This window comes from Pleurodeles waltl, chromosome 7 (assembly GCF_031143425.1).
Source record: "Pleurodeles waltl isolate 20211129_DDA chromosome 7, aPleWal1.hap1.20221129, whole genome shotgun sequence".
Lineage (NCBI taxonomy): Eukaryota > Metazoa > Chordata > Amphibia > Caudata > Salamandridae > Pleurodeles > Pleurodeles waltl.
In genome coordinates this window covers 774,728,948-774,742,394 of record NC_090446.1, presented here as the reverse complement: position 1 = coordinate 774,742,394, position 13,447 = coordinate 774,728,948, and the positions used below count along the sequence as shown (strand labels likewise).

Sequence of the window (13,447 nt, the reverse complement as noted above, 5' to 3'; positions counted from 1 at the left end):
CTTTGATGGCAAATCAGATCTCTAGTAACCCCATGTGTCCCTGCCTATCAGGCATGCTTCTGTAAGTCAAAGGTCCAGAGACATGGAACAACCACAACTATAGCCTGGGATCTCACATGGTCTACTTAAGGTTCTGTAAGAGTCCAAAACAACTCTCGTCGTCTGAGCACCTTTTTAATACCTTCATCACTGACTTGTTTTCACATATGCGTGGCAACGTTCTGTTGTGTGAAATGTGTGCAGTTCTAACCAAAAGCGTATGCCCCAAGTGTCCTCAAGGTGATGAGTGGCACCTCGAAATCCACCCAAACATCCCCCAGATAAATAAATAAATTGCACACTTAGTCATGTAGTAAGATTTAAACTGGCTGGCAACTAGAATTTATGACATAGCTATCAGGAGAAACTAGAATTATGAAGCAGATGGTATCTCTGTATTTAATATAAAGTGTTTGATAAATTCATTTGTTCTAATCTTCCTATTGATTAGGATTATTTAGTTTAAAATCCTGAACAAATAATATTGCTGTTATTGCTAGGGACAGTGAATCCGACTTGGGTTACTTCTACTTGGCTATATATTCATAATTCCTAAAAATGTGCTTTCAGCTAAGTTTTCTTTGTTTAGTGCATATCACGGCCACCTGACATCTCTAATTGACATAAGCCCATACAAATTCAGAAACCTGGAAGGACAAAAGGAGTGGGTTCATGTGGTATGTACTTGAACATATCAAAGAATGCTGATATCAGTTGTGTTAGGTTGCAGTTTGGACACTAACATTTATTGTACACTTGTGTGCAGGCTCCCATACCAGATACTTACAGGGGACTATACAGAGAAGACCACAGTGATCCAGCCACTGCTTATGCCAGTGAAGTGAGAAAAGTCCTTGAAGATGCACAGAAAAAAAATCGCCAGGTAAAATGGATAGTCATGTTGTATATACTTAATAACTCAAATATTTTAGACAAGGTGAGTATTCAGACATGTCAACTAAGGAATCAAATGGTAATTATTCATATGTGAGCAGTCACCCCGTTTGACAAAATGTTTGTATTCTGCCATAGGCTAGGGGCGGGCATTCAAGCCTTACACTGTACCATTATGTCACAAACATGCACACGAATATCCATACTAACCAACATTGTCTCCTGTTCTCCTCGGTCTCTCCTTTGCACGTTATTCTCTCCTTTCTCGTGCTCTGACCTTCACCCCACAAATGTTCTTCTCTCTGTATGCTTACGTCTTCGGCTGTTCATGTGTACACCAGTCAGTGTTTTGTTACGTGGGTGATGTGTCCTTCTGGCATTGGTATGATTTGCAAGTAAGCTCAGAATTGAAAACTGAATATTCATTGTACACACCCCAGTCAAGCACAACAAAATAATCTGTTTTTTCAAGAGGTTTGTGGAGGGAGTAAATAGAAGAACTATTTAATTGCCAAACTTTAGTAAATTTAACTCCCCAAATTACTCAAAAAGGATCGTCAAAGTCCCCCAAAATAACTGAAAAAAATAACTGAAAAAAATCACAATGAATGACTTTGCCATTCAGTTGGCTATGCGCTAAAGAAAATATTGTATGTGTGACAATATGCAAACTATTAATCCATTTTTGTCTATTCCCAAACGGCAGTCAGAGACATATAGTAGATTCACCTATTTATTCGTCACAAAATATAATTTAAGAGCAAGTTCAAATTATATAGTCACTTAGGATCAATAATGTTTTTTGTCAGTGCTACAGGATTATGCCATGGCATTAGTATTAGTCAAGTCAGAGGATATCACTTCTAATGTACATGATTTTGTCATTAATGCACATTTTACAGCCACATACATCCTCCACACACAAGCTATCCACACAGTAATGGTTTAGAGCTGTAATACAGCAAAGGATCTTGTAAGTTAGGATTGGAGAGTGGTACGAATATGTTGCTAAGCAAAGACGTAACTGACAGCTAACCCTGACTCTTTAGGTGATAGAGTGGAAATCTCCTGAACAGAGGATTGAATAACTTTACACTATTGCTGTTCCAGTGTTTACAAAGAGCATATATAAAAACCAGGGTAGTCTGTAAAATGTGACCTGTCCAAGATGTGATGAGAAGGGATTTGCATTCTTGCACGTGGCCTTGACATGGCCAGAACTGGATCCAGTTGGGATTTAGCTGTGCTATTGTCTGGCTGAAAAAGCTAATGGTGCAGGAAAAAGTGAAATGAGCTGTCAAGATGCTAAAATGATGCCATGCATCATGACATTTGGTTAAGATACATATCTTTCTGATGATTAATTTCATTCCCCGTGTATATTATGACAGTTGTTTGACTATGGTGTAGTATGAAAAGCGGTGATATTAATTTCTCTGTGGTTGATGTCATCCCATTATGTCTTTTTCTCATTGCCTGTTTCTGTTTATCCCAGATTTTATACAACTTGCTAGCTTGATCAAAGATGCGACCTTTTTAATGTGATGTTGATTGGAGTGGAGCTGTAGCACTCACAATCCTCCACGGAAGCACTTATTTGTAGGGATGATCTTCCAGAACAGTTTCATGGCTGTCCTTACATAGCTGTGGTTAGACAGTTTCTTTAAATACATTGTCAGCAATCCCAGATGTGCTGAGTAAATGTATGTTATATGGTCAAAAGTTTTTTTTTCCTGGTAACAGTCTACACATTTGTTTCCACTTGGGCGCCATCTCTCTTTAAACCAAAGTTCTGTAAATTAGGACATGAGTGCTGAGTGCAAAGTAAACCTAAGGAATTTCGTTCAGACTCCATCAAGCACCTCTGAAGCACAAGCTTGTCATAACTAAGTAACAAGGTGACTTATTGCCTGGATCACAGTCATACTTTTGACTAATAGTCCTTAATAGTGCATGTATACAGTTTATAAAAAAATATTTCTCCATGTTGCAGTTTGACCAGACACTTTCTAGATGGTTTGTACAACAAGCTATTCATCGAAGTTGTACATGAACATTGTTGTGATGATACCAGCGTTGATTTGATATTGTTCTGATTTAGTCCTACAAAGCCATTAATAAATTCAGAGCGGCTTCACCAATCCTGCAAGTGATAGAAATGGTCCCTGATTCTATGTGGGTGTTTGATAGAGCTGTACTTTTGTGAATCATAAAGACTTTACAAAATAATTTAATTTCTAAATAAAAATCAGCCTTTTGTAGTACGTTCACTCATATACAATGGCCCACATCACATAGGTTTGCATTTATTTTGGCACAGAAATACTCTAGAAGTGGTAATAGCACATTTTGTGCCATAAAATGTAATTTTGCCTGGTTCTTACTCCACTGAATCCATGTTCTGAACACATTCTTCAACATCTTGTATCCCTTCCACATGCTGTAAATTGCTGTGTAGGCTTTAAAGGCTTTTGTAAATATCTGTCCTGCATTCATTCCAGATTTTTAAAAATTGATTCTGTCTATTTACTGTGCCGGTATGTTTCGCTTTAACTTCTGGATGAAATAATGTATGCATTTTAGTCACTCGTACAAAAATAACGTCAGGCTGTGTTGTAAGGGCTTTTTAATGATGAGGTTAGCACATCTCTATACACCCTTTACTGTTTTCAGTCAAAACTTCGTTTTGTAGTCACTTTAGAGATCAGAAATTTAAAGGTACATTTTCTCTTTATGAATACATACTGGAGAAAAACGCATTTTCAACTGATTTGAATGTGATGGAAACTAACCATAATTGCCTGTTGGTATGCACATGTTATTTGTGGGCCCCATTCCTAGGCACCATCCTGAACAGGCTATTCAAAATGTTATTTACTGCAATTTCATGATTGCAGTGTGAAATAGTCTGTTTTCCACTGCTGGATCGAACAGTGCTCAGTCATGGAGCTGAAAACTACCTCCTACCATCCATGTATATTTCTTTTTAGGTTTCATCTGAAACAGTGTCTGTGCTGAGGAGCATTGACCAAGTGCAGCTTCCTGCCTGTTGCCAGTGTCCTTCCACTGGCTCCATGATTTTGCAGGCACTTTTTTTTAAAAACTTTTTTTAAAACTTTTTTTGTTTTACCTTTTGTCATGTGTCTGCAGTCTTCCCTAACCCTGCTGTCTGTCATTTGGTTGCTCCCTCCTATTTCCCTCTGACCATCTGTGCTCTTCCATCAACCTCCCGCCCTCGTCTTGCTTGCAATTCCTTTGCACTGCTGTGCAACATGGCTTAAAGAAAAAAAGCAACATGACGAGGTCCTGCTGTCGGTAGCTGCTTCTTTCCACCTCCCCTGTGTTGCCTGCCCCCCCACTTGTCTGTGTTGTTACTGCTCCCACCACCTCTGTACATCCCTCATGTTGCCTACCCCCGGCACTGCTGTGCAACATGGGTTACTGGAAAGAAATGCTCTGACTCTGTCAATGCTGGCTGCAACATAGCGCTTTCTATTTCTTTACTTCAAGCCGTGTTGTAGAGTAGCCTGCATTGCTGTGCAACATGTCTAAAAATATTTGCAAAGCTTATCGATCTTTGTATAGGCAAAACCTAGTAGCTTTGTCAGTGCTTGTTTTTAAATACAATTGTTCAAAAAGCCCGTTCTAGTAGTGGACTCGTTTGGCTCCCATACACCACATAAAACAGTACCTCAGACAAGTAACATTATAACTAACTCAAGCCTCACTCTTGTGGCCAGGTCAAACCCTACATGGAATCAAAGTCTGGCCGCCTTAGCTTCGGCCAAAGTTTCAGGATAGAATAAAGTCTATTTCTGCATTTAAACCGGTGGTCATTGGGTGGGGAAGAGAAGTTTGGGAGGAATATAAAGAGGAGTATTGCAGAGTCAGTCAGCCTTGCCTTTTAAAAACCAATGTGAACGATTATTTGGTGTTGCCCTTTTGCTGTTGATGTCCTGGATCAGCAAAACAAGAAAACGTCTTTTCATATGCTTAGCATTATCGGCAAGAATGTTTAAAAAAAAAAAAAACAGAAGCATGGCAAGCCTGATGACATATACATGATAATCATGATAATGCATGATGCTACAGTTTTTGGGGTATTTTTCTTACTTTTCCACGATGGCAGGCACATATCTTGGAGCTGTAAATAAAAAGGAATAAAAAGTGTTCCAATTTGTAAATTAGGAAAGTAACAGCCAGCAGCAAACAAAATAGCTGCTAGGCCTTTCAAAACAAAGAGAAAGAAAATCAAACAAGACAGGGTGGGCAGAGGCACACTAGGGAGAGAGTAAGAAAGCATGTGCAATCCGCGGAGTGGTAGTAGAAAAAGAGAAAAGTAGTTTGATAAATGCAGTCCGTGGAAGGACGCAAGTAAACCAATTGAAAAATAGTAAACGCTTCATGGGTGGAACAAACAGAGTCTGAAGGAAAACCATTGAAAAAGGTAAGCACTAGAGATAGACAAGAAAATTATCTAATCAAGAAAAAGAGGGTGACCCAATGGCCACTGTATGTATAGATTTTAATGTAATAGTGAGTGTATGTCTATTCCTAGACTGCTCAAGCTGTTTGTAGGGAAGACCTAATTCTGTGCTACTTCCCTGCCACTTGCAAATCTCGCCCTTCTCATGGTGTACCACTAGAGAGATTAGCAGCAGCTCACACATGCTCTCATTTGTCCATGATGTGCTTTCTAATCTTATTAGCTCTAACGGCGGGTACATGTCAGAGCCTTCCTCGCCACCTGCAGAAGATCAGCAGGTAGTCTGAGCTGTAAGTAAGGAACTTAATCCTCCAGAGCTAATCCTGCATGACATTACTTAACACTGAAGCTGCAGAATGACTCTTGTGCCACGTGTAGGGAAATTTTTACTTATCTAAATAAGGATGGGTTTTAATGTCATTGAACAAAGATTTCTTCCTATCTATCCTCTGTTAGTGACACATTTGTTTCATCTCTTTATCTTCTACCTCAATAAGGGGGTGGTGTTATTTTTAAAAGATGAATATGTCCGGCTGAGAACCACTTTGTGGCAAGGTGATTATCCTATTTGGCGCTCTTATTAATTCATAAATAATAGTTCATAGCCTCCAGTGTTCAGAAGGATAACAACCATCACTGATTTCAAATTGTGAAAGTCTGCTGACCCTCTTACCAGTGGCCTCACGCTTTAGTCACCCTAGCTTCTCAACAGATTCTCTTATATTTATCAATGCTCTTTGAGGATCTATCTGAATTCTGTCAACCCTCTGGACAGTTCTTTTGAGTCCAAAACAGGCATTCCAGGTCTGCAGAAAAAATGAAAACACTTGTGCAGCTTTTATCACATTTCTGTGGGTAAAATGTGTAAAATGAATATCTTCAACTGTGAAAAATCTTTAATGATTGTTACATTAATGCCCAAATAATAGAAATGACAGACCTCTGACCCTGTGTATATTTTCAACATCCTTAAATGTTTAGGTAACAATCTGAGTTAAAAATATACGGCCATTGTCCCAATCATGTGATCTCTTTTTAACTACAGTTTGTGAGTCCTAATGTCATCTCTATTCCCTGGCAGCCTTTCTATATCCTGATACACACCTTCATCAGCTCCCCTTCCCCCTTGCATCCAGTTTCACCTAACTGTGCACCCACACTCAGTAATAAGGGATTGGGGTGACTTTACAATCCAGCCTGAACCTCAGCTGAATTTGCTGTTAAAGCTAATATGGGAGGAGGGTGGGTGTCTGCACCAAGATGGCAACTGGTTGCTTAATATCAGAGTTCTGCATGAACTGTGTCTAAACCACTGTCAGATTGCACAGGATTGAAGAGAACTCTGATGGGGGAGCCTGTCGTGGACTGTGTCATGGAGGAGGAGGATCAGGCTTTCCATCAAGATGATACATACCAACCGTGAAGGCCAAGGGGAGAGTAAGCAGACTGTGTGATAGAGTTGACCAGTAAGGAGCACTGAGGCCTTGAAAAGGCCTTGAGATCAGGTATATTCAAAGGATTACGAAGTACATTACCTTAGCGCATAACAGAGATGTATTTGAAAGCCAAATCCGCAAATAGTGTATCACTGAGCAAGGAGTCAGAAGAAGGATCCAACAAATCTGCCAACATTAGGTTGAAGTACTCAAACTGTGAAATGACCACAAAAAATGGAAATAAAGAACCGAACATTAGAATATAGAAAACTCCAACTCGCAAATAACCCGAGGGCTTCATGGAGTAGCTAATTGGATGCCTTGTGATAAATGTCAGGAAGGAGCTTCATAAAGGGTTCTAATATCAGTAAAGACATCTTCTGATCTGGGTGAATTGTCTAGAAGAATGGGCTGATGAAGCATTGATGGGTATGGAGGACTACAGATTAGGACTTGTAGCCCTTGATGAGCAGCAGGGGGAATCCAAGAGGGAAAGAAGGACAGAACATCAAAAAATATTTTCAGGTTTTGGCAGTGGCACTTTTGGAGGATCCAGATAGCTCACAAGACAAAATTGAAATGGCAAACAGAGGAAGCATGCTGGGTAAGAACTTACTACTCTCTGGGAAATGTAGGGAAGGTCCTAGACTGAAAGGATTAAGAGTTTAAGTCATGCAACGTTGAGATTTGTCTTCCAGTGAGGAGCAGCTTTGCATCTATCAGGACTTGTCCCTGATCAGCGCAGATAGTTTCAGAAGGTGACAGTAACAGCGTGGTATGTTGTTGGAGCGATCATTTTCAGTTAAAAGGTGTCACAATAAAACACTGATTCACTCGATGCCATGTAGGATGTGATCTATCGACAGTGGGGTCTAGTAGAACTGTAAAAAACTTGAGAGACTGTGGCGTAAAAACTACAGTCTCTCTAACAGAGAGATCTACAAGCAATCAGTCAGAACCTATCACCACAATATTAAAACTGCCCAGTCTACCTTTTATGGTGGAAAAATAGAATGTTCTTCATGTCCTCAGAAAGAAATTTTTCAAATTTTTAGAGACCTTACCTCCCCTTCCATTTCTACCCCTATGACGGAAGCCTCCGTCTCCCACAGTGATCGACTGGCATCCTTTTTTTCAGGACAAAGTCATCAGTATATACTCTGGGTTTCCCGTCTATATGAATGATCCCTCTATTTGTAATGACACTGACTCCCTTCCTGTAGGAGTCTCTCTAACCTCCTTCCCCCCTCTCACCGAGGAGGTGACCATTAATTTCCTGTCCAAAATTAAATCTGGCTCCCCTCTGGACCCCGCCCCTCCCTCTGCTCTCTTGCAGGTAGCAGGCACCATTGCTCCTCCTCTCACTAAAATTCTTAACAGCTCCTTATCCTCGGGCTCCCTTCCCCAGTCATTTAAACATGCTGTGGTTAAGCCCCTTCTGAAGAAACCCAAACTTGACCCCACTTTATTGGAAAATTTCAGACCTATTGCCCTCCTCCCTATCTCTGCAAAAATCCTTGAGAAACATGTCAACACTGAATTAACCAACTATCTCGAAAGCAATGAACTTCTTCATCCCACCCAAATGGGCTTTAGAGCCTTGCACAGTACTGAGTCAGCTCTCCTTTCAGTAACTGAGACGGCCCGCCAGCTCTTAGACCTAGGGTCTCACGTAGCCATCATCCTGCTTGACCTAAGTGCAGCTTTCAACACTGTCGACCATGATCTTCTCTGTCGGAGACTATCGGATGTAGGAGTCGGAGGTTCCGCCCTCTCTTGGTTTTCCTCCCTCCTTAGAGACAGATCTTTCCAAGTCTTGGACCGGACCTTCTTTTCTGGCCTTTTCCCCTTGGCATGTGGAGTCCCCCAGGGCTCGTCCCTTAGCCCCACTCTTTTTAACGTTTACTTGTCACCTTTAGCTAGAGTAGTTGCCCCTCATAATCTGTCCTTGGTCACCTATGCAGATGACACCCAGTTAGTGGTATCCCTCTCCAGCTCTGGAGACTCGCCGGTGACCAATCTCTCCCGCTGTATGAGTGACATCGCCAAATGGATGACCAAGTCCAAACTCAAATTTAACGATCGAAAATCGGAAGTCCTGGTTTTGGGCAACGGTCCCCCCCCTCTTCCCCTTCCCTCGCTCTCAGATGCCTTCAGTACTCTTCCTCCCCCCAAATCTCAGGTTAAAACTCTAGGTGTGATGCTTGACCCCAGGCTTACCATGGACTCTCAAGCCAGTAAAGTTTCTTCTACCTGCTTTGGTCTTATGCGCATGTTCAGAAAGATTCTCTCTCTTCTTCCTCCTACAGCCAGAAGAATTCTCATCCAAGCCTTAATTCTTTCCCGTCTGGATTACGGAAACTCTCTGTTCCTTAGCTCCCCTTTTTATGTTATAAAGAAGCTGCAAAGAGTGCAAAATGCACCTGCCAGGCTTCCTACTCACTCCTCAAAATATTCATCCGCCAAATTGGCTATCTCCACCCTCCACTGGCTCCCCATCAAAGAACGGATCCATTTTAAATCTCTCTGCATTGTCCATAGGGCCCTACATGGTAAAGGTCCCATCTCTCTAAGGAAACGGATCTCCCTGCATACTCCTTCTAGGAACTTACGTTCCTCCTCTCTCAGGTATGCACACATTTCTCGATCTAAGAGAGCTTGGGGCAACAATTCTTTTTCCAGTAAGGCCTCCCACCTTTGGAATACCCTTCCTTTGGAGCTCCATTATGAATCCTCCGAGCACCTCTTTAGGAAAAAGCTCAAAACTTTTTTATTCTGTAATTAGCATTGATCCCCCCTCCTATTTGTGCGTTGCTGCTTTTAGCGCTGGGATGCCTTCGGGTCGCCATGCGCTTTACAAATCTTATAAACTAAACTAAACTACTACATTAACGTCTTCCACCAGCACAAGACTGTCACTACAGCATGTGGCCAGATATTGAAATAACAAAGGAAAAAACTGTCTATATGGTCAGCACTGTCTCGCTCCCTATAGTACCCCCAGTCAAGATGATCCTCCCCTCCTGGTACCTAAGTGTGTAATTAAGCCAAAAAGGCATCACAGCTCCAAGAAGATAGCCACTCCCGTTGTGACAGAGGAGTAGAATTGTTGGGGGAAGTACTTCAAAGCGCTTCTTTTTGTGTCTACTGCTAAGAGGTGGGTCTCTGGCAGGAGAGCAATGTCCACTCTCTTCTTTTGTAACCAGTGCAACAATGACTTTCTCTTTACTATGGACTACAGGCTCGGCACATTTAGAGTCACCAGCACCAAACTCCGTGGGGAGTGCTGCGCAGGTTTGGTCAGTAGGGGAGTGGCATCGCAAATTATCAATGCTTTCTATGATTAACGGGGCATCCATGGGATTCTCCCTCAATGGTGTGCTACAGGTGACCACAGTTCTATGCAACCTGGGGAAAAAACAATTTAACAGCAAACAGAAAACCCAATTTTACCAATAAAAGATGTAACAGAAATTTAGTCAAGCTAACATCATTGGTGGTGCCAATTCTTGGTCGAACCTCTGAACACTTGAGCGTCCATTTTTCTGGCCACTTCCATGATCTCCTCTTTCTGCCTGAAGTAGTAAACCTCTTTATGATGTCCGTCATCAGCTTGTTTGCAATTTGGTGCGTGTTGTAGACTGTGGTTCCGATCCAGCTCAACTGGTACACCATCTGTACCTGCCAATATGGAGCAAAACAGGTCTTGAGCATATTGCACGAGCTCTGCATCTGGAACAGTGTCTGGAATGTCCTTTATTCTGATATTATTTCTTCTGCATAGTCTTTCCCCATCCTCTGTGTTGTCCATCAGCACCTCTTTTTGATGTTGCCAACGCATACCAACAGTTCATCTCTTTCTTGAGCCCCCCTCTGCCATCGCCACCTTCAGGTGGTCAATTCCAGCATCAAGACTTTGAACTGCGTGGTAGAGATCTTAAATGATTTCGTGAAATCTTGGTGCAGCTGGCTCATCTCCTCCTTTAAGGCTGTCATCAGCTGGCATATATTGTTTCTCCTGGTGGGTATATTTAAATCGCTATCGCTCCCCCCCCCCAGGAGAGATGGGTTGGGAAAGTTTGCCTTTGCTTCTTGGCAGCTTCTGTGCCATGGGTGAAGGTCTCTAAGTTTGCAGTAGGTCTCTAACTGAGGAGCTGGCATGGGGACCCAGGGCACATCTTTGCCATTTGACCCTGGGGGAGTGCACTTGAGGGGAGAGAGAGGGGGTTTAGGAGGCAGGAATAGCTTGCATCAAGAGCACCAGAATGGTTGAGTTTCTCTCTGTTGGGGGATAGATCTCGCCATTTCTGGGGCTATCACCTTATTAAGACTCCATTGTTTATTCCTTCACCTCAGTCAGATGACCAAAGCTGCAAGTCCACCATCCCTTTCCTCCTCACTTACTTTGTTTCCTCCTATGCCTATGCATGAGTGCCCTGCATCTCGAGGACACTGGGCGTGGAGTCACTTACCAACTTAAATGCTGTCCGCTTGCCCCTATGCAGACTAGCTCCCTCCGTAATTTCAACTTCAGTTCCAAAGGAAGTGTTCAATGGTGCACTTTTGCAGACACACGCTCGGTCTCCGCAAGGCCAGTGGAGCCCCGTGAGGACAGGTCCACCTGAAACCTCACCCTTGGACACGCCTTCATCATAATCCTAAATATTGATTGCTATCAAAATCTCAGTAACTTCTGTTTTACTTCACCAAGACCCTTGGACGAATCTGTATGTGATTTCATCTCAAAATCACCGTTTTAATTTTTTTTTTTTTAAATAATAATTATATTCCTTCAGAATCAGTTATGTTTATTACAACTCACCTTGTAGTATCCACAGCTGTAATATTTATTGTTTTTCTACTTGTGTGTGTTCACGTCAGGAGTGATAATTTTATATCCCTTGCTTTTTGTGTTCAGTACTGATGGCTGAATGTGAGAGAGAGAGGCAAACATTTGGAAAAATCTGCATAAATGTTTTTATATTTCTGTTTGTGCACAAACAACAGTGAATGTAGATCATAGTATCTCAATGTAATGTCTAAAATAGTGCCTGAAAGTACACCATGAAGCGCACACTGTATTTGTCAGCATTTATTGATGTTTTGAAAGCAAGGCAATTAATGGGTGCAAGCCCTTGCTCCCATTAGCCCACACCTCTCGTCATTCTTAGTTTGTAAAGACCTGCTTGCCATGTTCTGACACCTTATCTCGGCTCCCCCTAAGCTTGATTGTGCTCCTCCCCTGAGATTAGACATTTGCTTGCCCCGTTCTATTTTACTGACCACATTCAGACTGGCTTTCCCACAAAGAATCTCTATAGAGGTACCCACTGCTCAGCCAAACCTACAACTTGGCTGAGATGTCATTAAATATATTAATATCTCTGTAGCAACAATAAAGCTTGCCTATATGGAAAGGGATGCTGCAGTCATGCTTCTTACTTCCAGTCGTTCTTCCCCTTTTTCCCCCTTTTTCCAATGCTTTGAACTTTGTCTCCGCATGGGAAGAAAATGTGTGAGAAATTTCCAAAATATCAAAAATCTGCTGTAAAAAAACAATTTATATGTTTTTCAGAAAAGTAAGTTATGAAAAGTGCTATTTGTAGTTTTGACCAATTGAGAATATACTTTGTTGTACTATTTTCAGTAAGCATGTTTGTTTGTGTTACTGTTCATTTTACAATTATAGCCTTCTTTTCTTCCCAGATAGCTGCATTCATTATGGAATCCTTGCCCAGTGTTGGAGGTCAAATAATTCCACCAGAGGGCTATTGCCAGAAGGTAGCAGAGTAGGTATTAATGAAGCTCCTTACAAGAATAAAGTGTTCTCTTTATGCATGTATGTGGGTTATATAATCACAGCTCTGTAACTATTCCAGTTTGTTCTGTCCCTTCGAAACCTTTGTGGAAATTGAATCACATATTGCATTTTTAAACAAATGTTGGTCATTATAATTTAGAAAGACTACAGGTACCCTTTGGTTCACCTTTGGGGTTGTGTGTGTGTAGTGCCTGTTCCACATCCCTGGAGTCTTCATAGATTAGGCATGTTCGAATCTTCACAGTTGTTTAAGCGGGAACCTCCTAGAAATGCCAAAGCAGTGTAGAAAACAACTTTCTATAGGGCCTAGTGCAAAAAGAGCTCAGGTTTAATAGTGTTTCACCTCATTTGGAATGACCCAGTCAGTGAGGTCTTCCCTTCCCTTTTTGTCTACATAGTCTACTCTTGCACAGGTGAGCATGTCCTCTTAGCCTAACAGATGCACAACTTCATTTTGTACCACCAAATTGAAAAGGGGCAATACATTTGAAAGCCCACTTTCTCTTCAGCATCAATTATCCCATCCAGCAGTCTGGAAATTTCCACCGACTGGATTTTCTTCTTTAATTTGTAAAACATTTTTTGACTCGGACAAGTGTAATCTATCTTTTGAATTTGATCAGACCTCATCACTTCTAAGCCCAATCTAGTTCCCCAGGTGTTGCCTTTTCCAAAATGACCATTCCACATTGAAGAGATGGGGTTTTCTCAAGTGGAGTGCTTGGTTTTTAGGAAAGGAGGGCACTGGTTGCTTTTTATTTATTCTGATCG

The 13,447-nt window shown here is 41.6% G+C and overlaps 1 protein-coding gene across 2 annotated transcripts in view; it reads left to right on the top strand.

The window, feature by feature from the left end:
• Positions 1-13,447, top strand: part of PHYKPL (5-phosphohydroxy-L-lysine phospho-lyase) — a 273,652-nt gene that overhangs the window by 69,820 nt on the left and 190,385 nt on the right. For both annotated transcript variants that reach the window (XM_069199277.1, XM_069199278.1), the window contains exons 5-7: positions 629-716; positions 806-922; positions 12,562-12,644. In XM_069199277.1, the coding sequence (XP_069055378.1) occupies positions 629-716; positions 806-922; positions 12,562-12,644 (288 nt within the window). The remainder of the gene's footprint in view (positions 1-628; positions 717-805; positions 923-12,561; positions 12,645-13,447) is intronic.